Here is a 27,679-nt window from a genome sequence, read left to right on the forward strand (position 1 = left end):
AGAACGTGCATTTCCATTATGTATAGTAGACATATGTATGTATGTACAAACGTAATAACTTACATGCTCAGTTAATCATTACGTACTGCTTAATTAGATACCATGTTAATCAAATTTTTTTATTTTGAACAAAATTCTTATGGTAAAATAAAAAAGATGAATTAAAAAATACAGTTTAAAATTTCAGAAGGTTCTTAAAGCATATATAAAATTCTTATTTTATCCTCCACAGTTGTATTTGGTGACCTAGATTACAAGAAAAATATTTGGATATAACATCGATGTACAAGACATTTTTCAATAGATTAGGTATCTATGTAAGATATACGTAGTATTATATATATATTTATGTATATATGTATAGATCCCACACGATATAGCATGATTTCGTGTATATATACTTAATACAGTCGCTAACAAACATTTAATATTTTAATCTGAATATATTCTGCGGTCTTACTTTATACACGAAGAATTTAATATTAAATAACGACATTAATCATATGTATACAGATATATATGTTTGGTTTCATAAGTATTATTACAGAACTTAATAATAATAATATGTGTTGTAATATCAAATTTCACAAAATTTGCTCACGCTTTCTCAATGCCTCGATTTTCATCTCCTGATTATTTAATACCAGTGGAACTGAATCTCAAGTCGCTGAGTAAATAGAAATAACTTGTGAAAATATCGACAAAAAATCGAAGCCAATAGGCTAAACTAAAAATAATTTTATATTCGACATTATGTACATATATTGCAATAGTGTAATAAAATATCGGTTGAATAAGAAAGTGAGAGACTTCCGTAAAATTTTTATCAACATGTTTTGATATATTTCAATTTAAATTTGTAAATTGTTAATATAAATCGCTACTCAAATTGTGGTAATGTGAATTAAAATTATGCCCAATTGATAAGAATTTATATAAGAAATTTAAATAGGTAAAATACTCAATTTAATAAATATATATGATTAGATATGTAAAAATCCATTAAAAAATTTATATTAAAACGAGACAAAAACAAAAAGAATTTTTTTCAACTTTAAATATTTCGTGTGCGTCTTGATTATTCGCAAAGAAATCCTCTCTTTCTTTTTGTGGCGTCCAGAAAAGATTAGATGTCGATAATCTCGCATTTCTTTTCACGGCTGTTTAATTTTATATTGCTAACAATAAATCGAATTATTTTATGGGTCAACCTAATACGCGTGATTGGCGATAAAAAGCCCCGCGTCTCCCGCAGCACCGGTTACACCTCCCGCATATTTTCCAAGTGCCGACTCGCTATTAGCCTGTTAAAAAACGAAAATTACAGTTAAACTCAGACAGTTATATAAAATTAGATAATAAATTGCGCGAATATGTATTATATATTTTTATATTATATCAGAAAGTAAAGAGAAAATAAAAATTTTGTTTGCTATAACGCATGCTTCAAAGAAATAAAATTTGAGGAAAATTAACGTACACAATCACATACACTTTGTTAAGTATTATATACTTACTGCTACAAGAAACAGGCTATGTAGAAAATGTACATTTTTTTTTTTTTAGTATTCGTGAGATTTAGTGAAGAGAGAGATGCCAGCGGCTTTGCTAGAAATGCTACCGGGAACGTACTTGCCTAGAGAGGCTGCGGTGTTTGCCTAAACAAGCGTACATTGCATAGACATGCAAAAGAAATTATACATATACAGCTGTGCATAGTTTTAAGTGTTTCAAGTGAGAATATTAATACAAGTACAGAAAATTGCGACATATATTATTTTTTTTTTATAGCAACCACTCGTAAGCACATAGAAAAATAAAGCAAAAATATTAAAATAATTTAGAACATAAATATTAGAACAGGTAATCACATAGGAAAATAAAACAAAGATAAAAAAACAATTGCTAATAGCTATTATGTACAAGTGCAAAAAGAAAGTGAGAAGTAAGAGAATAAGAGTCGACAAGAATAGAATATTAGAACATAAAGCAACTTCAAGTTTGTACATTCAATTAAAATAAATTAAATCTATTAATTTTACAGCACTCTTTACCTTAGCTCTCTTAAGCAGCTCTTCTTGACCAGCAGCGACCTTGTCGGCTTTGCCTTGCCAAGCTCGAAGTACGGAAGCTTGAAGAGCCCGTCCGTAACTGAAAGTCAATGCCCAAGGTTTCTTCGCCGGGAATTTATTAATGGCATCAAGATTAACCGATGCCTCTTCTTCAGATTGGCCACCGCTAAGGAAAGTGATACCAGGTACCGCTGCTGGCACAGTACGTAACAACGCTGTTGCAGTAGCAGCACCGACTTCTTGAGGAGTGGCCTTCGTCGGATAACTCTGGCCTGGCATTACCATATTAGGCTTTAGCAGCGTTCCTTCAAGATATACGTGATGATCTGAAAGTGCCTGGTAACAAACGCACATTAACGCGTGTAATTATTATATATAATAACAATTTTAGATTAAGTAATTTTCATATTCTTTACTTATTTTTATTAATTTTTTTTTTCTTTTTTTTAGTAAAGCAATTACCTTATAAACGGCCGCGAGAACTTCTTCTGTGACTTGCTGACAGCGAGTGATGTCGTGATCACCGTCGGGAAGAATCTCAGGTTCTACAATCGGTACAATTCTAGCGCTCTGACAGATGGAAGCGTAACGCGCCAGGACGTTGGCGTTCTCCAAGATAGCGAGTTTGCTCGGAGTATCTTTCGTGATCTTTAACACGCATCGCCACTTAGCAAAATGGCATCCATCCTTTTTGTACTGGATGCAGCGAGCTTGGAGATCGTCGAGACCCTGAGTTGTGCATTCGTCATTCGTGCCGAAAAGCGGAACGACACCCTTGTCGACTTTAATACCGGGAATGATGTTACGTTGCTTCAGTAGTTCAACAAACGGCGTGCCATCGTCAGCTTTTTGATAGAGAGTCTCGTGGAAAAGGATTACTCCAGAAATATGCTGCCCGACGACATCCTGAAGAGAATTGACGTCCAAAGGTATTTATTAAGTTAAATATTTTGCAGGAGCTAAAATAATAATTAATTAAACGTACCTTTGCCGTGGTGAAGAGCAGTTGCCTGTAAGCTCTGCGGTTTTCCTCAGTATTTTCGACATTGATGTCCTGAAAACGTTTGCCGATCGTCGCGGTAGATTCATCAGCGGCTAGGATACCTCTGCCAGGCGATACGATCTGTTGGGCGATCGTGCGCAACTCTTCCTTCAGCTCGGGCTCGAGCTTGCTATATTTTTCCGCAACCATTTTCTACAATGCGAAAAATACTCTAATTAGTCAATTATACAATCGCATTGAATTTATCTCACAATTGATGAAATCGGAAATGACGTAAACCAATTGTCTTTTTTTTTTATTTTTTTTTTACATTTATTAAGTTTTACCAATAAATTAATAGAAATAACTTGAAATTAATACGATGACGGTCGGAAATCGTACTTGCAATATCTCGTAATTATCAAATCGAAAGACGTCACGTTACATCATGGAATAAATATCCTCAAAGATCATTTCTTAGAGCATCGTACTTTGAACTCTGTATCGATCGTAAATGCTCTCGGATCAACGATCACGTCAACCTCTCACTTTCCACGCGGATCCAGGCGATGACTCCGCAGAGACGTCACCGTGGGTAAACAATAACGCGCAACATCCCGACGTAGTTGCCGAGAGCTAGAACGACGATAACGACGATAAACGCGTATTCACGTAGACAGTACAATCACGAAGAATAGAAGCGGTCGCGACTGTGCGGTGCTATCGCGATGACGTGACGGTCAATTATGATAATCAGCCGCGCCGATCGTTCAATGACGTTTCGCGTGCACCCCCTGCAAACAGCTGACGAGAGAACGGAGGCTGTAAACAGCCGTTTCGCGCATCGATCCGGCACCGAGGCGAGGCAACGAGGGGAAGACGAATCTAAATTGAAAATAAGAAAATGAAAAGACAATGGGTGGCGGGGCACCCTACGAGGGGATGCCCTTCCTCGACTACATCTCGGCCACTTTCGTCGCGTTCCTTGGCGAACGTCTCGCACCGACCGTGAGCCGCCAACTGTCGCTTCCACCCCGAGGGTAGTTCGCACCCTCCCTGCCAGCGCGGACATAGAGCAAGCGTGAGTGTGTGCATGTACCTGGCTGCACTGCAGCATCATCGCGACGATTCCAAGACAGGGGAGCGAAGAGAGGGTGGAGGATCACGGGGCAAGGGCGCGCGGGAACGTTCGAGGGATGGCGAAAGACGCATCCTGTTCCAGCAGGGAAGGGAAGGCTGGAGAGGGTGAGCTAGCCGCAATGCAGCACGCGCAGACGTCCCGACGAGCCCCTGACGCTCACCCTGAACTCTCTCGCGTGAAAGTTCTGAGATGCCGACGTCTCGTCGACGACGCGCCCTGATCCCGGGGGATCGTCGAGTCTTCCGCTTTTATTACAATCGGTTTGTTCGCTGACGTTTAAAATCGCAAGTACCAACCCCCTTCTAATATTCTTATTCGTTCGGATTGAGTTTGAGGTCAACGACGTAATCCGTATCTCTGAAGATACCACCTACGTATTACATGATTTTATGTAAACTTGCATAATTGTGGTGCAACGCGATAAAATTATCTTGTATACCAAATTGATTATGCTACTAAGATAGTTTTTTTTTTTTCGATTATGCAAGACATTATCTCAAACTGTTCTAAGATGATATATTAATTGATAATGTGAAAGTACGTCTGACAAATTGTCAATGCACGGATAAACGTTCATGGGTTTTAACAAATTCGATGCCTGGAACACTTTGTATTGTAACGTTATTGATAGATTTTTGCGGTTTGAATCGAGCTGTGTAGTTCGACGGTCAATACGTGACCCTGCTTGGGTTTATATGTATACTTGATTGCTGAGGAAAATTTACAATACGCTTGCGCCGTTTTCCAGCTGATTCATATCCGCGAGAGGATCCAACATTGCGAAATCGTGTGAACTTGAGAACAGTCTTGCGCACATTTGTTCAGTCTACGCAAGTGTCAGACAATGCAAGTAGATTGATAGATAAAATTAAATTACATTTAATTCATACCGAATATTCTTTACTAAAATTAATTAATTTAAGGCTGAAAGTTCATTTTTTCTTTTTTTTTTTTGGACTAGTTAAATTATTTGCCAGAAAATAAAATTAATCTTTTTACTTTAAACATTGGTGCGCGACGACCTTCTGTTTGTCATATAAAATGTGTATCAAACGTTTGAAAGTGAAAGGATTTGAGAGCCTTTTTTTAAACAACACGTATGTATGTATGTATATGCATAAGGTTCGCGGATACATGCACAAGTTACATCACCGGTGGGAAACAAACGCGCGACTTAGACATAGAAGAAGTTGGTCCCTCGCCAAGCTGTAATTTGCGTAGTAATATAAATTTAGACCGACTGTATTTTTCCAATAGTTGTCGATGTGCAAATATCACAACTGTCGAAGAAAAGTATGAAGTGAAAGCCAGAGTTATCAAACTACTTTAGAGAAACTGGAAATACCTCACATTACTGATATAACGTAAACGACTTTTGCAGTTTCTAAAGTTGAATGTAATACGAGTGTCTTGTGTAAGCAATTAAAAATAATAATAATTCGAGGGCAAGTCTGAATGAATTTAATAAAAAAAAATTTGAAAAAAAAAATGAATGGCAGCTGAAAATCAATTGCTCTGCACAGAAATACATATTACGTGCATGCGTACAAAAAAAATTTAATATATATGCGTGTGCACGTGTTCGCTAATAATTTTACACGCTATTTCATCGTCTGTCAAAATACTTGTCGGTATGTATGTTCTCACATATAGACAATAGATTGCACAAACAATATTCGTTCATAAATAACTTTTAAATTTATATATCGTGGTTGCGCAATTACCTAAAGATAACTTAATTCACACGGTAATTAACAGCCCAGTGGCAATGAATTGTTATTAAACCTAGACTCTTAGCATTTGTCTTAGCATTTGTTGAAGTTTCTCAACAAACCAATAAATGCTTAACTCAATATACCCGTTTCCATCTTAGTCAATTCTTTCTCGCGAGTTCACTGGGATAAAAGTGTGTCTTTAAAATTGCTCCACTTACAGCTCAGTCGGACCCAACTATACGTTCGTCGAGGCATTCGCGTTTCAAAAATATCCTCCTGTATTACATTTTTACGCGCAGCCAGTCACGCGCGGCAGTAATTTGCATACGCGACATATAATGCGTGTAAAAATTTCAGAGTCTCCCATAGTAGAATTAAAATCTAAAAATACAACGGTAATGTAATGACAGAAATTGGTACTTGTGATTGAATACCGATGGATGGAATCGTGAACGATGGCGGTAGTGAAATGTCAGTCAAGGTCGAAGGTCACTACAGATAAGTTGAGCATAGAATTTCAGGTACTCCTCGAAGGAATACGAGACGATCGATACGCGAGACGGAAAGGCACATACGGGTACGAAATTTTTTCCGATTCAAGGAGCTGACACGTGTCTGCACAACTCACCTAGTTGTAAATGAAGATCTGTGGGAGTACCGTGTGAGCGCTCGTCAAGTCCACCTGATGGTTGGAGTGCGACTGAGAGAGATTACTCCGTCGTCGTTCGTTTCAAAGTCTGATATCCGATTGTATTTATAACGCGCGTGCGCTTTGCCTCTCGTTCGGCAGACAGGAGGTGCTCAACTTTACAACACTGTCATTATCGTAGATAGGGCGACCAGAGATTAGCCGGTTTGCTTTCGTCATCCAGTCTGAACTGGCTGACATCAGATTCCCTGGGCGAACAAAATCGAGACATGTAAAATTTATCAAACGCAAAATATGCAAAATATGAAATAGATCTGTCTCGTTTAGAACATGTAATTTGATGATATTATTCTAGATTAACAAATTTTGCATAAGAGAGGTTATCGTCACTTTTACGAGCATATTTTTTGCACTAAAGATCGTCTTTTTTTTTCGACAAGGTCCAGCTGTTTTACGACACGAGTCTGGTACATCGATGACGTGTACTTACGTACATTCCACGTGGTGATAAGTTATCCAGCAAGAAGAGCAATGGAGCATCGCTGAAGAAGGGAGCCGGGGGACAACCGTCGGGGACAGATGACGACATATCGACCAGCGGATGAATAAGTTCGGTTAAACGGTAGCCTTCCACTGAGAACCATTAAACCAGAGGTCACTCAAAGGCACCTTGCCTAACGTTTATTGAAACTGATGCAATTTCTTAAAGTTTTAAATATCGGGAACATTCGCGTAAATACTCACGGACACGCCTACGTTTTCTTGATTATCGGCCTGTCTTATCTTACGTGATAGTTTACTGCTAAAATGAGCTTGATCCATTCACCTTTGTCCTTACTTATGAGTAAACATTTGCTGATATGACTGATTTTTGATGCCACATATCAGAAATATTTTTTTAAACATTGGAAATATCCATATTCTGCCGTAAATAGGAAAATTACGTGCACGTATAGTACTGATGTCTATAATACATATATACATATATATATATATATCTCTTTTATAGTGTAGACTCTTGACACATAAAGTTTGATAAAAATTATACTACCTTTTCTTACTAGATTTCATCAAGAATTATCGTTGTAAGCATATAGGTATTCTTTAGAAGCAAGAAACAAAAGATATATATCGTGCATCATGCTCTACAATATCTAATATTATTAAAAAATATATTAACAATCAAATATATATAAATAATATTTAATCTTTAATTACAATAAAAGGAAAACCGTAATTTAATCATATACTCACATAAATGATCGAGAAATTACAACGAAACAAGATGACAAAACCGTCAATATCGGGGTTTCGCTGTTCTGAGTATCCGAAAACGCTCGCCAAGTATTAGAAATGTAAAACAAGTACGTTGGTAGCAGAGCGAAAACGGCCATTACAAATTAGCGGGAACAATGCTCGCTCGTAGTTGGCCCATATGGACCAATCAAATATTAGATTTTGTATTAGTTTCACTTCAATTCGCTACGAGTCGTTCCTCTGCTTTACCATCAAATAATTGTGCAGGATGCACCTTGAGCTTTTCGAGTAGTATCGAGTAGCGAGTGGCGTCTTTCGTCAACGGCGGCGTTCCACTTCCAACGCGTGGTCTTTCGTCCGTTTGCTCTGCGGTAAGATTACAATGTTGTGAACAATTTAGCGTAATCCAAGAAATCAGACTGTTAAAACAAAAAAATATTGAATTTTAGAAGAAGTATCGCTTATATTGTAACTGATTTCTTCGAGCGACGCTATATTTTTGCGAAAATTAATTTTATTTTTCTATCAAACATATAGATTTAACCTGCAATATTTTACATTGTAAATGAACAGTAGTGTTACATTTTTTGTTGATTTGTAGAAATTAATCGTAAATTTTACTGTTTTATTATATATAAATTATGTCCGTTTTTCTTTTCGTATACATTTTCTTCTTGCACACGAAACGTGAAAACATAACCTAATATAACATCTGAGCCATAATCAACGCTATGTATACGTTCGCGAAATAATTATATTTATTTCTTAGTTAAATTTTAATTTAATTGCTTACAGAGCGCGTCTCTTTAATAATTAAATTTAAATAAATGCTTATTTACATAGATGGTGGACACAAAAGTTCAAACTGCGGAGAAGAAGGCTGCAACTGTCCCAGTTGCAGCCAAAGAAGCTGCAAAAATCAAGGGAAAGCCTGCAAGGGGTAAACCAAGAAATTATGATCTTGGAAATGGAGTCTACAGATTCAGTCGAACTCGCATGTATCACAAAAAAGCAATCTATAAATTTCTTAAAAAGACAACTCCTAAAAAGGTAAGCACTTATTCATTTGCAAGTATTAAGTATTTTAGATAGATTATCTTTCAACGTTATACCGCCATTAATTTGTTAATTACAAAATTAATGTAAAAAATATATTAACAATATTTAGCATATTTCCAAGTAATTAATATCGAATTTTACTTTAATTGATTTTAATGTATTATTGTAGGCCAAACCCAAGAAGCCATTAACGATTGAAAAGCAGATTGGAGGCGATAAAAATGGCGAAAAGCGGATAGTTCTTTTGAAAAAAAGACGTGCAAATTATCCAACCGCTGATCGAGTCACTGTACATCACTCGAAAAAATTCTTTCACGAACATCGGCGCTATTTGAGACCAACTTTGAACCCGGGAACAATATGCATTCTGTTGGCTGGTCCGCATAAAGGAAAGAGAGTTGTCTTTTTAAAGCAACTGAAGAGCGGCTTGCTCTTGGTCACTGGTATGTTTTTAATTGAATTTTACGTATTGTAACAGATTTGCTTTTACTAATTAATTATACGTGATTTTATTAATTATTACGTTTATTAATAAATTTTTAGGACCGTTCTTGATCAATTCGTGTCCTCTGCGAAGAGTCAATCAAAATTATGTGATTGCAACTTCTACAAGATTGAATACTTCGGGCATCAAATTGCCGGGGCATATTAACGATGATTATTTTAAAAGGAAACGCGACAAGCGTGCTAAGAAGGAGGAAGGTGACATCTTCAGCAAAAAGAAGGAAGAATACAAACCGAGCGATCAAAGAAAATCTGATCAGAAAATAGTTGACAAAATGGTTATTGACGCTATCAAGAAACATCAAGATAAAAAGCTGCTGTACGCATACCTATCTGCGATGTTTGGACTACGAAGCAGTCAGTATCCTCACAGAATGAAATTTTAATTCTCTGTGCTTATAATCCGATCTTTTCGAAGAAATAAACATAAAAACTATAAATAGATAAAAACTCTAAAATAGTTTTTTTATCTATTACCCTTAATCTTTTATTTTAAATATATCTATGGTGTTTAATAATATAATATCTTTTATCAACGATTAAAACAGTATTAGATAAACTTTATATTATTTTATGATTTATAAAATATAATAACTTCAACGGTTTGGTCAAAATGTACGAATGAATATAGTTGATCGATTTTTTAAATATGTTATTTTCAATTTTCAAGAATTAAAGTAATATGTTATTAATAAAAATAATATTTGCTTGGGATAATATTTCTCTAGCAAATAATTTTATGTTTCGCTTGACGTAAGAGAAAAATGACACGTGCGATCCTTCTTTTTATATCGCTTTTCTATCGATCTTATTTCGCACAGCTCTTACGCAATTGTTCCCGTTTTCTTTCTTTTGCATTTCTCAACGAATAAATGCGCATTCAAAATGCATCATTGAATAGATTCACGGTATCGTTTTTGTTATCAGACTTTGAGTGACTTTCGTAATCTATATATCAATTAATAAAAACTACGTGACCAGAATTTTCCTCGATGTTGCAGGAAAGCTCCATTGTGTGCATGTCACGGCAATATACATCGGCAAAAAGAACACGACGGAAGTCGCCGCCTCTTTTTTTTTCTTTTCTTTCTTTTTCTTTATTTGACGCAATGTCGTCCCCGCCACTCGGAGCGTCCATATCTGTAAAGTTTCACCCTGATAAAACGTTACAACCCCCTTTGGTTGCAGCGGGGCCAATGGTAGCGGCGATTCGTTGGCGCAGAATCCGCGAAATCCATCCCTCGCTAACCGCGTCTGATCTCGATTGGAGAAACTCGATCCAATCAGCTCTCACTCGTTATTGATCTCGACGGAGAAATTGTTGAATTGTTTTTTTATTAGACCGAGTTGTAAAGTGCTTTACGACCGGCGTAAAACGGTCGGCCGCGTTATACGATGGCCGTGGTGAAATATTAAAATTGCCCGGGATGCCTCCATTCGTCCGCGAATTAATGGACGTGATTCTTCGTGCCGATTGACTAAGACTTCGGCTCAAATCACCCTTCAAATATTGTTATCCCGTCGCTCGAAGTCACTTTGATAATATTTGAAACATATATATTTTTACTTCGTCTTTTTACGATTTAAATTGAGCGAACACTAAATTATTTAAATAAAATGATAGACTTTATGCTGAAAGAAAGAGTTAAGTTTGCTAAGGGATGTTTGCGTAGAATAATGGCTACCATTGTAACGGAGTGGATTTACGAAGCGACAATAGAAGGTACGGAAAGCGAGACTCTCCCTTAGAAAAACAGCTCGTAGAAAAATTAATGGCACTTCACTATGCAAACATACATCGAATCCTCCGCGTAAAACTAATAACGGGATGTTCCTCGCGACGTCGGTGCACAAAGAAAAAAAAAATTCTACAAATGGTCCCCTAACATAAAAAGATATCTCTTTGAAAGTTGCGATACGCAGATGTACGTTCACGCGCTTGAACAAATACTTTCAAGCTCCATTATAATTCTTAAATGTACAAAAACGAAGAAGGCTTACTTCGCATTTTTTAATTTTGCTTCTTCTATAAGAAACACCTGTTTAATTATAATATTTCCGCGTAACGCACTTTTTCCTATACCTCTGCGCCAAAAAGGCAAAGATAACTTCTAACAAATTCCACAGCTATTTTTTTTTTTCAGAGAGATCGTTTACGCGATTAAATTTATGCATATCTCCGACGCTGAACTTTCCGGAGTAGTTGAACATCCCCGATGATTTCAATCCCGAGGAGGGGTGCATAAAAGTTAATATATATCTGGTCTCTCACGAATTCACCCTTACGTGTCGCAGGCGTAACGCGCTCAATCGTCAATAGTGCGTGTTCGCATAAAATGCGTCTCGTACCGTGACAAATCAAAATATATTTCATCGGCGGCGCTCGCGAAGATGCGAGGGGGTCGCGATTATCTTCTAATAGATTCTTTCAGATGCGTATCCCGGTTACGGATGATTTATGCAACAGGGGGGAGGGAGGGAGACGTCCACCCCCGCTGATGATTTAGGGCACGGCGTAGCCCGGGGCGGGCGTAATAGCACGAGCGATTTGCTTGATCGAATTGCCGCATCGCGGTAAACGTATCGTGCGCGTATCGATTCGATTGATTAAAAGCCCCTAGGTCCGATTGGAAGTCATGCACGCACGAGGGAGCCCGTTGCTCTACGCCGGATTTATTATTGTGCCGTACGCGACTCCCTGTCGAGAGACGAGTAATTTCATTCATATACGACTGGAATGATCCCGGGGGGGAGGCCCTGATGTCATTAGATGTAATGATATAATGTAAGTAGTGATAAGTGCGACGTGGTCTTGTTAAATGAAAGCGTTATTTTTAAAGTTAAATCTCCGCCGTAATTCTGTGCTCTCCTTGCATTCGAGATCGCGATGAGAGACGTCTATCTTTGAATATCTTAATATGAATGCGATGAAACCATTAATCCGCAAACCTGCACTATCATTGATTCTTCATAAAACTGTTTCAACGTCAGATTCAAATGCAAATGCAAGCGCGCAGTTCGATAATGGCCTTTCTATAATAGATAACGTTCTGAGCGTCGTACTTTTCTTTTAATTTCCTTGAAACCGCGGATTTTTCTGACCGTTGCAGCGTCTCGTTGTTTGGATCACATTTTATTTAATTGACTTTTAACGCTACGTATTAACATTGGCTTAATCGACATTTTACGTAACGTTCGTTAAAACTAACGCGCGGTTACCTATTCGCAAAACAATTTCATCTCGAGAATTGTTTTCGCGCACAATGCGCGGCAGTGACGATAACGCGATGACGCGGCAGGTTTTCCGATTATCAAACAGCTTTGCTTCTAATTGCAAGAACAAAAGTCTCGCGGGGGAAAAACAGGAAGCCTTGCCGTTCTCCAACGTCAAGGTCCACCGCGCGCGGAGGAACAAAGGCGACGTACATATATTACACGGAGGAAAAAAAATGCTACGCGATGACATTTATAATCTTACGCGGGCGAGGGCATAGATCAACGATGTTTTTGGTACGCTGAGAAAGGGATCCTCCCCCAGAGATGCTGAATTCGAATTTAATTATTATTAATTGTCTCTCGTCGATGAGACTGCAAGGGCGGTGTCCCCCCACGGCAAGAAGAAACGCTCCTTACTTCCGCAGGCGAACGAGCTTGACTACGATTACGAGAGATTCCGCAACAGCTCGCGTATAATTTAATAATAATTGCAAAGATCCTCGGGGATCAAAAATCTCGCGGGGACCACCTTTCGTGCGAGGTTTAGACTAAGAAAATGTTGTCCAAGTTAATATATTCCGTGCGTAAGATTAAGACACCACTTAAGGGAAGAGCATCGAGCCACTTAAGCGGTAATCTGACGTGAACGGGTACTCTTCGGTGCGACATTGTCGAGGGGGATAATCTGTGTACTCTGGCTATTACTCTCGGTTGGGCGTATCCGACGTCACTCGGTCCAGTTCTCGAGGCAAAAGCAACTTTTGTCTAGGCCGACGTAGAGAGCCTCAGCGGGAGGGTCGTCTGCGGAAAGAAGCGAACGCATGGTATCTCGGGCACTCACGACGGTCAGTTTATGTGGTCTCCGGATATTTATGGGGTGCGCACGGCCATCGAGCCTACGGGGTGACCCCCTCTTCGGCTATATATTGTACAAATTGGACGCGGCTCTCGTGAAAATGCGAGGAAATGATGTGACAGAATTTCCGACATTTATATGCCCGTCGAGAACGTCGAGTCCACGTGCGTTCGCGGACGATTTAACTGAGAATCTATATGTCGCAGTCTTAATATTATAATAATCTCGTCAGATTTTATATCGAAATTTTAAACGGTAATACCTGGACGCGCATTCTTCTGAGACTTTGCTTAAATATTTATAATATGTAATTATTTTCTATTTTATTTTATTCCGTGTTTAATTCACAATTATGTAACATAACATATGTGCCGAATATTAATTTCTGTAAGTTTTTTCGTATTTGAAATAAGTCAAGAAGAAAGCTTTTGTCGTAGAGGCGATGATAACGTGTGCGCACAAGTGCACGCGAGCGTTTATAATTTAATATTCGCATCCCTCTCTGTACGTGCGACGTGTTCATTACTTAAGCCCGTACCGGGCACGTATCGCGTCCCTCCGATTGTCGTACATATCCGTGATCATTCTACCAGGACTAATGCACCGCGTGGCCAAATGTTCGGTGCGATTTAAATGTTAGGGGGAACGTTTAAGTACCTCGGTAGTTAACGCACCACTGCTGTTAACTTTCGCGCCGATCGTTAACTCGTCTTACGGAACCTCAGGGGACTTGTTAACCAACACTTTATTATCGGTGTTGAGCACTGCGCGAACGATTCATAACGCAAGGATATTTACATATCTATGCGGATTCTGCATTAGAGATAAATAATTATTTGAGAAATGAAAAAAGAAAATTATTATTCGGTAAAAATTAAAATTTATTACGTATATATTATTATACAGATTCGAATTAATTATTTTTAAGATGAAATAACATATAATATTTTCAGCTTTTGTTAAATTTGTTAAGAATATTATTTTTAATTTGTCGTACGCAAAGAATTAGTGTGGAAGTTAAAAACTTTAATTTTTCCACCCAATGTCTTTATAATAAACGCATTTATCACAGGTAAAGGAATTAAAAGATTCGAGTTTGTATTTCGGAGCGGATGACACTTAATCTGAGGTTCTTTATACGCATGTTAATTCAACGGGGCAAATTATGGGCGACACGTGCGTCAAATTGAGACTGTAATTTTAATGGCACGGGACGAGTGGCGGCGGACCGATTATCGTTGATTTAATTAACCCCGGGGGCTCCATTACTCGCGAAGCGGATAGAGCACGGCGTATCTCGCGTGCGACATAAATTATCGGCAAGTTAATTCTCCAATTTTCTCTGCGCTCGGTATATTCTTCTGTTGTGAGTTCGAACTACGAAATACTTGTCGACGCAACGTCTTTATGCTGTTCTCGCGCCGAAGAAATTTTCCGGGCGATAAAACGTAAGGAAAACGAGCCAGCAAAAATATCTTATGCTCGAAATACTTTAGTGCATTCTTTTTTGCGTTCATACTTTTAATAACGCGCGGCGTTCGGATAGGAATTCGTCCCGAAAGTTTCGGAAGACGCGGTACCAAGATGGCAGAGCGAGCCACCCCAGGGCTCGCTTCACCGCTTCTGTCCAGCAAACGACGGGCTTCCGGCGAGATTTCATGCGAGCGTCACGTGCACCCCCGCTGACAAATGACACCCCGTGATTCTCAGTTTGTTCGGAACGCGGGCGGATGCGACGACGTATCGTTTCGGTGTCGGTTCTCTCTGCTCTCCGGCCCTCCTTCTACGCACAATAACTGTTTTTCTTGCCTTTCTTCCACCGCCGCGCGGGACCAACCCTCTTTGTGCCGGCTCGTCGTTTACGCTCGACTGATTTTTCAGATTCCGTGGAATCATCGCCCGCCCGTTCCGTCCCTCGGCATAAAAATCGCAACCGGAAACCGGATGCCGGAAGCGCCGACGGGGAGGGGTGTCATCGAGAAATGGGCCTTCGTTTCACCCTCGAATATCCGCCCGTCTTCCAGGCGGGGGTAAAACGGGATCGGGACTTAATTGATATCTTCGTTCGACACCCATCGTCAAGGGTGAGTTTTCCGAGTTTAATTCCCTGCGAATACGCGATTCATCGAATGCAGTTTGCTATCCGTGCGTTAGGCACGGGCAATTTTTTATGGTGATTTCGATGCCCGTGCTTAACGCTATCTCGTATCTCTCGTCGTGCTACCCCGGCGTACACGGTCGAGAGTTTGTCAAATCATCCTCGGCATCCCGCGCGTATAAGGGCACGTTCCATTGTTCTCTCTTTAGGACTTCCCGACGTATCCACGACCCTTCTTCGCGGGGAGACCAGTCATAAGTTATATGAGGTAGAAACATTTAAATATACATATAAGTAAAGTTAATGTTGCACGAGTGTCAGTGGCGAATGCAATTGTTCACAGAAAGAGCACGTTCGGGTCGTGTTCATCGTAAGTATAACGTATCTAGGATGCATTACTAATGTGATATATGATTTTATTAGATTATTAATTACAATGTTTTCAGATAAAATTGTAATATTCTTATAAATTTGATAAATTAATTTCTAATCGACTCTAAATAAATGCAATTGCAAGTGCTCGACTCTCAAAATTCCACAGCTTGCAATGTTTCTTGTTTTTGTAAAGGAGACGCGACGAGATTTATTGATAATAATTTTACACCTCCTAGCCGGTCTTGAAATATTTACTTTTTATTCTCGCAAATAAGTTTGCTTCCCGCAGTTTCGAGACGCTATCGCGCGGCAACCGCAACTACAAACCGTGGAAACAGCTCTCGCAGAAATGAATTTATTTTAGCGAATTTATTCTTCGGTCTGACGGGAGCTCAACCATAAATCATCTTGATGGAGGACGATTTCGTAGGAAAGAGATTCTCGTTTGCGAGTGCTCTCGTTGATGTAAAATTCACATAACTAAACAAAGCTCGGCACGCGACGTTCTTCTCATTATACAAGTACCACCGCGAACCGTGAATTAACTTCAGCAATGCGATATAGAATTCTTACATGGGGAGCGTTTAAAATAAAAAAATTCAAGCATCATACTTCGGAGGAACTATCTAAAATTTTACTTCCGCGCTTTACATTACGTACCGTCCTCTCCAATCTTATTTACACGTCGGAGAACACGACTAAAATAGTGGTCCCGTATAACGGATTAAGGATCCCCGTTCCGCAAAACTCCGCGGACTTTCCGACAAAGCCGCCGTGCCCGTTTCCCTTAACTGTGAACGACGTAATCAGCGCACGGGGACGAAATGGCGGCGGAACGTTGGCGTTGGCGCGGCCGCCCGGGAAACGCTCGTCGCGGCGGACCAGTTTTCAGGGTGAGTCCTCCAGGGGATGGGAAGTAGCGCGGAATTGACGGGAACGCGCGGTGGAGAGAAAGCAAGAGAAACGGGAGACGGAGAGAGAGACCGGGACATTGGCTCCAGACCCCCTGGCGCCGTCGCGACGCTTCCCAGCTTTTGGCAAAACACATCCTATCCCGGTCGCATCCCGGTCCCGTCTAGGTTTTTCTTTTTTCCCCATTTTTTCTTTTTTTTTTTTTTTTTATGACCGCCGCTGGTTTCAGCACCCGGGGATCCTCCATAAAATCTCGTCTCTTCCTCTCGCGCACCAACATCCCGGGGACCACCCCTCCTACCATTCCTCAACGTCCCTCCCGGCTACTTCTTTACGGAGGCAACACTATCGTCTTAATAGCGAAGACGGCAACTTCCCCCGATACGAGGAAAAGTTGTCGAATTTTATTTCCACGCGATACGATTTCTCATCACCCGTTTCGTTATCGATTATCGCCGTCTGAAGGTTATTATGAGTTGACCGAGAGCTTTTCCGCAGTGCGGAAAATAGTTGCCTCTCGGTAACGATTTGACGGACGAACTGTTGTTTCTCGCGATTTGTAAAAAATAGAGAGAGGCCTCGAACTTAGTTAGATCGTTGATATCGCTAACTTCGAGAGTGGAACTGCTGTAAATTTCTGTTCGGCATTACGTGACTTGCTTATTTCGTACAAAATATCAGAATAAACTTGAGAGACATCGGCCCTTCACACAAGAACGGCAATAAATATGAAAGCAGATAGTCTCGACAATCTCAATCTCTCTTTCTGGATGAGTCTATCGCCCCTCTTGCTCTATTCGCCATTTGTATCGCGTGCTATCGCTATGATATAACAAAGTGCGTCGTAGGAAACTTTTCCCATTGCTTCTCCCCGAGAAATTTTATCTTCCATCCAGAATGGATCCTAAGGCCATATCTATTCGATGAATTACTTCTATCTTTTGTTGCTTGATAAAGAGAAACTTTGTTGTAATTAAAAAAATATTTGCGCCTTCTGCGATGTCTTCGCTACCTTTCTATCGCAGTCTAATTTTTAGTAGTTAACAATAAATTAATATAAAAAAATTTATATGTTTCAGTATTAACTCGACGTCGGGTTTGGCGCCTCCAAAAACTCCGCGCGAGAAGGACAGCGTTCAATCAATCGACTATCGAACCTATTGCCGTCTCATTTTTTTTACGCGGCTGTCTCTTTCTAACCAACGGCCGAAATCTCTAATGGTTAGTCTAACTGCGGAGCTTCAAGCGTGAGGACGTATCGCTAATCGCTCCGCAATTACGAGTACTTTCGACCGCGGACGGGATGTTTCCGCGTACGAGTAAGGGTCAACGTCGTCGCCGCGAGAACGAACAATCATTTTTTGTACTCACATGCTGTTCCATTCATCGTTTTGTGGTTCGTTTCGGGCGTCGGAAAAGTGTCTCGGACCGGCAAGGTTACGTTGCAGGCGCAGCGCGCGAAGCGTCCGACGTGAATTGCGCCGCGCGTCCGGTGTTACCAACCCGCTTCACTCCTCGCCATCTTCTTCAGCGGGGTTCCGAAGACCGCCATTGTCAGAGGGTCAGCCCTGCACCTCGACCGTCTTCTTGGTCGCGGCCGAGGCCCGCTTCACTCGCCATCTTCTTCAGTGGCATTCAGCGAGGTTCCGAAGACCGCCATTGTCAGAGGGTCAGCCCTGCACCTCGCTCGTCTTCATCGTCGCGGCCGAGGCCCGCTTCACTCGCCATCTTCTTCAGCGGCTTCAGCGGGGTTCCGAAGACCGCCATTGTCAGAGGGTCAGCCTTGCACCTCGTCCGTCTTCATCGTCGCGGCCGAGGCCCGCTTCACTCGCCATCTTCTTCAGTGGCATTCAGCGGGGTTCCGAAGACCGCCATTGTCAGAGGGTCAGCCTTGCACTTCGCCCGTCTTCATCATCGCGGCTGAGGCTCTCGTCCCGTTACGACCGTTACAACGAGGGATTTTCGAGGGACTTAAAGAAGATCAAGTGCTCGGGGAACATTTCGTTATCGCGACCCGTCTCGTTCGCCGCTTAGAGCAACTTCTTGACGCTGTACATCTCGCCGGCGAGAATCGGAGGAACAAAAGTGACATCGCTTCACGTAAGCAGCGCCGCGAATGTCGAGAGTGCAAATTAATACGATTAATCGCTCGTCGCGCTTCATAATTTTCACCGTAAAAAATCGCCGCGACAGTCCACCGTCGTTCATTCGGTCGTTCGGTCTTTCGTGCGACAGTGTCAGCGATCAGTGCAAGTGATTACATAAAAACAAAGCAGAGCAGTGCAACACAGTGTCCAGCGATGTAAAATGCTGCAACACGTCGGGATAATCCAGGAACTGCCACGGACGGAAGGAGGGAAGGAGAGAAGGAAGGAAGGAAGGAAGGATGGACGGCAAACAATCCACCCTAACCTAACCAAAAGCTGCAAAGGTAAGTGAACCGGCAACACGCCGCCAATCACTCAATTAATATCGTCATAAAAAATTTATTTCACAACTAATTAATGTCCCTAAATATAATAACGTCCGCGAATCGGGATCTCTTGAAAAACTGCATATATCGCGCGCATCGTTTCTTCTAGCGAGATATAAAAATTAATAAAAATAAATAGCAAAAAAATATAATAGAAAATAAAATAGGTAGAGCATATTGCGAAATTGTCGGAGTGCAGGGACGCCGTAGATATTTCTTGCGTCACCGTACAGGTAGCACCACGTTGAAAATCACCGGTGAGACTCGATCGGTAAAATGACGCACGTCGGTGTAGCGTGGCGCCGGAAATCCTCGCGCCGTGCGTTCTTACCGCACGAGGTGAGGACTTCCGTAAACGAATGAAAATCGGAGTGTAAAACGTGACGCCCTGGCGACCGTCCAGATTCATTCTCCCGCCAGCCCTCTCTGGCAACGAGATCCCGCGATAAATGAAATTTATCGCGCGCCCCGCATACAGATAAGTATGTCACGCATATCGTTTTATGCACGGGCGCTCCTTTGTCCTACTTTGGCGAGAGGAACACCCACTTCCGATGTTTCCGACTCCGATTTGAAAATTGGTTTGCCTAATGTACCTTGAAATATTCAAATGCGCCAAACTAATTCGCCTCCGATCACGGGGCTAAATTAATAAATTCCATCCATCGAAAAAAAGGCACGCGGCGTGTACATCTCGAAATCAATACGCGCGCAAAGTCTCGTTATTGAGTTTTATTTTTAGATCCCGTTACATTACGCTCTTAATTTCGTACGCCGGAGAGTGATTGCAATTAATTAATACTAACCAACGGAGTTGATCGCGTCACGAATTCCACCTACGCGATCTCAACGTTCTTAATTCGATTCTAGTTTGGCGCACAAAGATACGAAAAAAAAAAAAATTAAAAAAAAAACTTTTTTTTATTCTCCTCGAAGTCGCGCGTCGAGACAGCGGTTCCTTTTCGGAGACACAGCGTGTCCTTTTTTCTCTCGGGAGAGCCGGAACGGCTTACGCGGACGCGAAAGCGCTGGTAGCACGCCTATACTCGCGGTGACCGGAACAGGTGTAGAAGGAGAATCGAAAGGGGCGCCTACGCGGCGAGGAAAACGACGATATCGAAGGGGCGAAGTCAGCCTTGTTTCGACGCCGACGCGGCAGAGGCACGCGCGGAATGCCGCGGGAGAATTACGTTAACCGCGGTGCCGGGGCAGCGTAACGAGCCGCCGCCGAGCGTCGTTGCATTCTTTTCGCCTTTTTTAGCGCCGAACCCGCCCAAAGCGCGACGCGCGTCACGTATCCGTCGCCGCATCATTACAACGTAACGTTCTCCCCCCCTCCCCCCCTCTCGCGCCCGCCCTTTCGTCACCCTCGCTGTTTCGATCGCGCGTTCCTTTCCGAACGTTCCCGGCCTGAGCGCGAACAAAATCGAGACGGGAGAGGAACGGCATGGCGTGAGATAAACGCAAAACGTTTGCTCGCGCAACCTCCGCCTCGACTCGCCTCAATTCCCGCGAGAGAGATCAGTCGTCGATCGGAAGACTCAATCGATCTAACGAGAGAAAGAGAGAGATAGATGAGAGAGAATTAACATTCTTGTAATTTCGCAAAGTGGCCTTTTTCTCTTATTACGTTCTTTGGCGTATCGCCACACGCCTGGCCGTGGCTTATTTTTCAAAGTGTTTCTCCGCCGAGCAAAGGGAGCTACTCGCGTATATCATTTTATTTAGGCCAGAAAACTCCTCGCAACGGTTGTTGTTCCCGCCGATGGTCACGTTTGTATTCGCGACACGCCGCGCAAATGATAAGACGAAGGTTTTCCATCCGCGAAATGAGAGAAGGAAATGCACGACCACTTCCTCGAGATAACTCTTTCGACGATAACACATCCGCTTGCTCATCCTTGCTTTGCGTAATTGTACTTTAAATATTGAGTAATGTTATAATTAAATATGTGGAGGAAGGGATCTTTCGGAATTAGACCTTTGCCAAATAAAACTTCCATATGATTTTCATATTTTTTCTTTATTTTCAACTTGGTAAATTGTACATTATTTGTTGGAAGTAAATTCACAATCAATATTTTATTCTATTTCTATTCTAATAAGTATCATTAAAAAAAAAATTCAATAGAAAAATAATACAAAAATAATTGCACAGCCAACGCTTTGATTTTAGTCTTTCGAATTTCTCCAAAACTGGCAAAATACAAAGAAAAAAAAAAAAAAAAGGGGAAAAGAATAAATATGCACCCTGATAAGCGCAAACCTTAAAGTTTGACGTCTTTTCCCGCGAAAAGAAACTTTCCTCCCTCAGCTGCGCGCTTCCTACCCTTTTTCTTTTTACCGTCGCGTAAACTATCCAAGGAATTTATTTTCGTTGACCCGGCAAGAAATCGATGCGCCGCGCAAAACTGTAGGACCCACAGGGCACGCTAATCGTAAGAGAATAGTATAGTTGCTTCTAAGCAAGCCCGGTCCTTAACTTTATAATATTTCCAACAATAAATTTGATTCGGCTAGTCATAAATAAAATCGATCGCATTCATCGTTAAAAATATAAAATTACGGTTGCATCGGAAAGGAACTCTACTTTTCTCGTTTCTCCCGGCACAGTTCGGCTTCCGTGCATTTTTTTTAAGCAGCCGCCGCGCGGCAAGCAGCAGTCGTCGGTGTCTCGTGCCCGCGATAAGATACGGTGAGATCGCCGTCTACTAACACGATGATTACGTAGCGCGTACTACGAGAGAGCCTGTCCTCTCTTTCTCTCCCTGGAAGGAGGCCGGCATGACCAAATTTGGTGCGGCCTCGCTCTCCCGCTTCTCGGACACTTGCCTCAGGAAGTTCGGCGCTTTCAACCCGCCGCACGTTCAGGACGGGAGCGCGGGTCCGCGAAGCGCGACCCTAGGGATGCTGCGCTGCGCCCAATGTCCATTTTTACCCGAATTGCCTTTAATCTTGGACTCAACTTGGTCTCGATTTTTTTAGATAAAAATAAAAGGGCGTTTTTTTTCTTTTTTTTTTTTTTTTTTTTTTTTTAGAAAATAAGACTCTTAATTAGGTCCGAGATATGGAAAAGTATTAGTGAGCTGGGCCGAGATTCACGTTAATCTAATCTAACGTTTGATAAAAATGGGCGTAAGATGATCCAGATCTTTTTTTACTCGCGCGTGATGCGCTATGCCTATTAATAATGCCGAACGTTGCACTCGCCGGCTCAACGTTTTATTTGTTGAAAGAATTAACGAGAGGTGAGGTCGTGAAGGAGATGAGGGAGGGAATTTACATTTCTGCGAGTAAAATCAGCGAGAAATAAACGTTCGGCGCGATGCAAAATTCGTCGCAAGGTTGCAATCGTCGATCATTTTCACGGAGTAATCGATTTTTTTTTTTTTTTTTTTTGTTTTTTTGGCGGAGGAACAAGCGCGGCCGGATTGTTTAACGCGCGGGACTCCGATTAATTCCTGCGTGTCTGTATACTTAGACTCGCGCTTTCCCGCGGTTATGGATTTCGGAGGCGGTATTTTTAGGGAGATTTGTTTAGTTCAGGTTATTTGCATCGGAACCAGTAGGGCTGTGCGCGTCGCGATGCCTCACCTACGCCCACGTGGGAATCGTCGAGGCTCGCAACATATTATTTTCCTACAAACTTTTTATATTCTTTTCACGGACGACGTAATATTACCGGAACTGTCGAAGATTACATCGCGTTAATTCATTCCTTTTAATCCAGTAAATTACTCGCACGGCAAATATTTTTAAAAAGCTGACGACGCCAGGCAGTGAACGACGTAGCAAAGCTTGTATTAATCACGAGATGAGACATCTCGCCGTGCGTGAGCAATCTCCGTTTCTACTTTTGTCGTCTCGCGAGTTAAAGAGGCATCGCGGCGTGTTCAAGTTCCCACGCGTCGGTCGGCCCTGGCCTGTGTCGCCGTTACCGCCGCCGCTACCGCCGCCGCCGGACGACAGGAACGGCGGAACCGGGAACGGCGGAGTCGCGAGAGTGTTGTCGGACGTAGTGGCCGTGCGCCCCGAAGTGACAAATTGATTTCGTACGACCGGAGACGGCACCGGCGCGCATCTATGGATATTCCTCGCGGTGAGTAACGGCGCGACGCGCCCGGGCTCGTATTCAGCCGGCGGGCGATTAAAACGCGCGGCCACGCGGCCGCCGAATATTGATTTTCCCGTTCGGGTTTCTCGACGGCACGAAATGGGCGTGCTGCCTGCCACCGTCGCTTCCTCGGTTCGACACGTTCGTCCCGGAACGTTCTCCCGTTCCCGCGCAGTTTTGGCCTCCCCCGCGTACGTCGGACGGCGCGTTCCACCCTCCCCCTTGACCGGGACCCCGCCGGTTCGGGGTCCGGCAAATAATCGCCGAGCGGAGAGCTAACCTCAAAGGAGAGCGCGATCCCCGACGTCGCCGTCGGTACCGTGCGCCGCACACGGCACGCACGGCGGTGTTGAGCGATTCAGCGGGTATCCCGAAATAGAGATGATTCACGGGACGGCGATTGACAGGTTGGCCCGTTGTGGGTGACACGCATTTACGTTCGTGTGTAGCGAACGCTCTTTTTCTCTTTCTCTCTCTCTTTTTACCTTTTTTTTTTCCTCTCTGTGTGTCTCTCTCTCTCTCTCTCTTTCTCTCGTGCGCGCGCGCACGTCAGGCGCTTCTTATCGATATCCGCGCTCCAGCGGTTTTCGTTCGATTAAACGCGCAACGTGCCAAAACAATAGGTGTCCCGGAAAATCAATAGGTAGGCCGTGCAAGAAATTAAATGCCGACGTCTTGCTGCCGCTGGAGCTAAATCCGTCGCCGCGAAGCTAGATCTCGCGGGATTGTTTTCTCGTACCACCCACGTGTCACGCGACCTCGGCCGTATCTCGGCCTGGCTTTTCGGATTTCTTAACGATCATCCTGGACGTCGAGTTTCACCGATCTCTCGCGAGATAGATGAAATTCAACGTTAACGGTCCATTCTTGGTACTACGATTGTGGACGAAACCGTATTAGCCTTCTTCGAAGCCCCTCGGACAACTTAATCTTGATCGGGCGTTAAATTATTGGCTATTTAGCTATCTCGGGGGTTAATTAAAAACTTTTCGAAGTAAAGTAGCCGCCACTTGCCGGATTTCTATGCACGATAATTGTAAAACTTAATTTTCTACACCCGGTCGTCTATTTGACTTTGCGTTTATATCCACGATTGAAATATATAAAATATATTTAAATATATTTAATTCTTTCGCTGAGAGAGAATCGAAAATCGACGATGAAAAATCAGGACGGATCGATAAAATAAACTTCAGAAATGGGGAGTCATCCGAGTAGTTTGTCAATTGAATGAATCACTTTAAACGCAGTGTTTTATAAAGAATTCTGCGGTTCTTTTTTTCTTCCGAGCTAGGAAACTCTGCGATATGGCCTCGTCGTGACGCAAAACTTTTACTTTTTATTAATTATTATATACTCGAGCTCTCCGAAAACCAGTTTTTGCTTTGATATATCGGCCACGTGTGATTTAGATAATTTCGGTGGAGATTTTTTCTCATCCTGCCTAATTGTTTTTTTTTTTTTTTTTTTTAATTTACTGGTTGTCTCTTAATAGCACTAATGACTGTCTGATCCTTGCGGTAACAATAGCTGTTAATTGTCTCTATTGCGACGTAACGTCTGCTTTTTTGGGCGGGTTTCGGTATCTCGGAGTTCATGGTAGATGAATAATTTTACTTGCATTGTACAACCCCTACTTGACATGCGACATAATTGGAAACGGAGCACCGCGGATTGATGGCGGTAACAAACCCGAATTTATGAATTTATTATGCGTGACATACGAGCATTCAATTATCTGGACGCCGCTCCGCTGTTCGAGCACGTTTTCACGTCTTAATGGGAATAAGGCTAATCAAAATTATTCTCCCCTTTCTCCCCACGATTAGAATACTCGTCAAGTTTCACGAAGGAAATTTTATATTAAGAATTTTATTCGAACTATAAAAAAAAAAAAAAAAAATTATGCGGTGACTGTAACATAAAATGCAAAATATTAATGTAGAGACGCTGGTACATCGATTAGTAAAGTTAATTAAAAAAGTAAATTTTTTTTTAATTAAACATTTTATTTAAAAAATTTATATTTACCTAAAAGTAGCTCCGCCGATGCAGGATGCCTCCCGGGCCTGCTTCTCCTCTCAGTTCGGACGTCGTGACGAGTCCTCCTTCCGCGTACAAGTCACTCGCGAACACCCCGACCGTGATTTTACTCGCGAAAATTATTCGTCACCTTCGCGCATTTCTGTCCGACACTCGCGTTTCGAATAAAGCCAAAAAAATTACGCCTCAATACTTTGCGGAACTCCCGAAACGACCGACGAACCGGCACGTGCTCTCCTCGCACGGAGAATCACACGTGCTCTCCTCACACGGAAAATGGAGAGGAGAGAATCGTTTTCGTTATCGCGAGGTTTTCGTTAAACGCAAATTGCGTATTATTTTCGGTAAAGGAGATTGCACGTGGCTGTTGTGTAATGCGAAGTACGTACGTGTGCTCGCGCGACCGCTGGAGGACAAAGCGCGGGTGGGAGGAGTGGAGGAAACATACCTAGCATCCGGCACGTAGGATCGCACTCGCTCTCACCCTGCCCCCTCCCCCTCCCCGCCTCCCCCTCACCACCCGCGCCTATCTATTTGTTACTCTAGTTCGATTTAATTGTAATATTAAATTAATATGTCAAGTATTATAATGATTAATTTGTAGGAGTTAGAAAGCTTAATGATCGACGCCTGGAGATTTTTGATCGATACACATTTTCTCTATGCAGAAACGGTATAGATATACGAAACTGCGTGCGATTCGAGGAAATATGCTTTTCTACGCGCGAACGACAAGTTTTCTCATCAACTCATGCAAAATTGTGCGAAACTTTGCGTTATGTAAATTGTGAACCAAGTATCACCCCTCCCGTCTTTTTTTTTTTTTTTAAGAATAAAATTGAAGCTGTATCGACGATACCGAGAGCGAAATTGACTTTTTAATACGCAATCGAAACCATTTACTAATAATTATCAGATGTGACAGTAGGAAAAAAAAAATTCCAAATTATTTTTTTTTTACGCACGTTTATTTTATTTCTTATCGGAAAAGTACATAGTTTTGTACATAGTTTTATTTTAATTATGTTTTCGGAAGAGCCTTAGTCCGAAAAAACTTTTCTCTGTAATTAATGACGCTGGACGCCGCTGGGTCGACGTTTCGATTCGGAATAATTTCATTCCGCGCTACGCGATCGCAGTCCGCGATCTAAAATTTCGACGGCGAGCTCCTCGGGTGCCAAGCAATCGTTGACGTCGGGGTTAGTCGTCGTCCTTTATTTTAGTAAAACAATGATGGCACATTTCCATGGGCCTAATACCGAGAAGCGCCGGATGGTACCCAGGGATACGAGATAAAGCGTATCTGTCGCCCGTGAATTCGCGACGCTCGGATTACGCGTTGCCATTTACGACAAAAGCCTGTTAAAAACGGTTAGGTATAGTTCCGGTATATGAACCCTCGGCGCGGCGTATTAATAACCGTTGCGTACGTCCGGGGCGTGTGTAAGTTCGACGCTGGACGACGGCTCAAAATTAGTAGCGGCGACCTCCGGACACGCACACGCAGCTTTTTCCTCGAAGATCGTAATGGAGCGCGAAGAAGACCGGCCGACTTACGCGCTGCTCGCGACGATGACGCATATTATGGTCGCGCGAACCTCGTGGCGTCATCGCCGCGAAAGACAAGGCGGAGAAGCGCGGGCGGGAGGGAGAGAGATTGTGCATGTGCACCCCGCGGATATTGCGCTCCGGAGCGCGCACATTGATAATAGTCGGCCCGAAGGCCGCACATGTGCGCGAAGCGCGTACGCGGATTCTGAATGGATGCTGTTAGATCACAATTGTGTCATTGATTTAAAGGCACGACTCGAGGCATTCCTTGGTAGAAAAACGAGAGAGCCGCGGGTCGCAATTCTCGCGGAAAACCTGGCGAGTTGAAATGCTTCTTTCACGATTAACGAGGGAACGTCAGGTTTTTGTTGCTCGCGCTTGGATAAAGGGTGGATGGAAAAAACGAGATTTTTTTGATCGATTATTTTTGTAATAATTTATTCAAGTTTTACATTCAAATTTTTTTTTTTTTCTTTCTTTCTTTCTTTTTTTCCTCCCTTCGCAATTTTTCGCCGATCGATGCTCGTCGATCCAGATGTAGCACGGATTGACGGGAGACAAAGCTGCGGCGGGCATCGACTGCCTCTGAGTGGATTCTCTATAGGAAAGAGTATCTGCTATTTGTCCCGCGTTAGGGTTGCACTCCTTCAGCACGTACATCG

The 27,679-nt window shown here is 42.3% G+C and overlaps 3 protein-coding genes across 9 annotated transcripts in view; 2 read left to right on the plus strand and 1 right to left on the minus strand.

Annotated features, from left to right (window-relative positions):
- Window positions 1-211: 211 nt before the first annotated feature.
- Ald1 (fructose-bisphosphate aldolase) lies at window positions 212-7,708 on the minus strand. 5 transcript variants are annotated; one of them, XM_070664077.1, is made up of 9 exons: window positions 7,611-7,706; window positions 7,304-7,524; window positions 7,050-7,192; window positions 6,539-6,807; window positions 3,058-3,267; window positions 2,535-2,978; window positions 2,055-2,408; window positions 1,518-1,658; window positions 212-1,304 (listed from the first exon to the last, which is right to left on the minus strand). In XM_070664077.1, exons 5-8 carry the CDS (start codon window positions 3,262-3,264, stop codon window positions 1,563-1,565), a joined length of 1,101 nt encoding a protein of 366 aa, XP_070520178.1. In that variant the 5' UTR covers window positions 3,265-3,267; window positions 6,539-6,807; window positions 7,050-7,192; window positions 7,304-7,524; window positions 7,611-7,706; the 3' UTR covers window positions 212-1,304; window positions 1,518-1,562. The 5 variants fall into 5 exon arrangements, with proteins under 5 accessions (XP_070520178.1, XP_070520179.1, XP_070520182.1 ...); XM_070664078.1 differs by having other exon boundaries at window positions 7,054-7,524; XM_070664081.1 differs by lacking the exon at window positions 1,518-1,658 and having other exon boundaries at window positions 7,050-7,524; window positions 7,611-7,708.
- A 375-nt stretch (window positions 7,709-8,083) lies between these two features.
- On the plus strand, window positions 8,084-9,829 carry LOC139106952 (large ribosomal subunit protein eL6-like). The gene is made up of 4 exons (XM_070664085.1): window positions 8,084-8,187; window positions 8,660-8,866; window positions 9,045-9,318; window positions 9,419-9,829. Exons 2-4 carry the CDS (start codon window positions 8,660-8,662, stop codon window positions 9,763-9,765), a joined length of 828 nt encoding a protein of 275 aa, XP_070520186.1. The 5' UTR covers window positions 8,084-8,187; the 3' UTR covers window positions 9,766-9,829.
- Window positions 9,830-18,699: 8,870 nt separating this feature from the next.
- Window positions 18,700-27,679, plus strand: part of Rhea (Talin_middle and talin-RS domain-containing protein rhea) — a 44,876-nt gene continuing 35,896 nt past the window's right edge. For 2 of the 3 annotated variants that reach the window (XM_070664051.1, XM_070664056.1), the window contains exon 1: window positions 23,272-23,408. The gene's annotated coding sequence lies outside the window, so the exon portion shown is untranslated. Of the gene's footprint in view, window positions 19,268-23,271; window positions 23,409-27,679 lie in introns of those variants that run through there. The other variant, XM_070664052.1, reaches the window with a different exon arrangement.

The sequence above is a fragment of the Cardiocondyla obscurior genome, linkage group LG12, assembly GCF_019399895.1.
Source record: "Cardiocondyla obscurior isolate alpha-2009 linkage group LG12, Cobs3.1, whole genome shotgun sequence".
In the NCBI taxonomy this organism is placed as follows: domain Eukaryota; kingdom Metazoa; phylum Arthropoda; class Insecta; order Hymenoptera; family Formicidae; genus Cardiocondyla; species Cardiocondyla obscurior.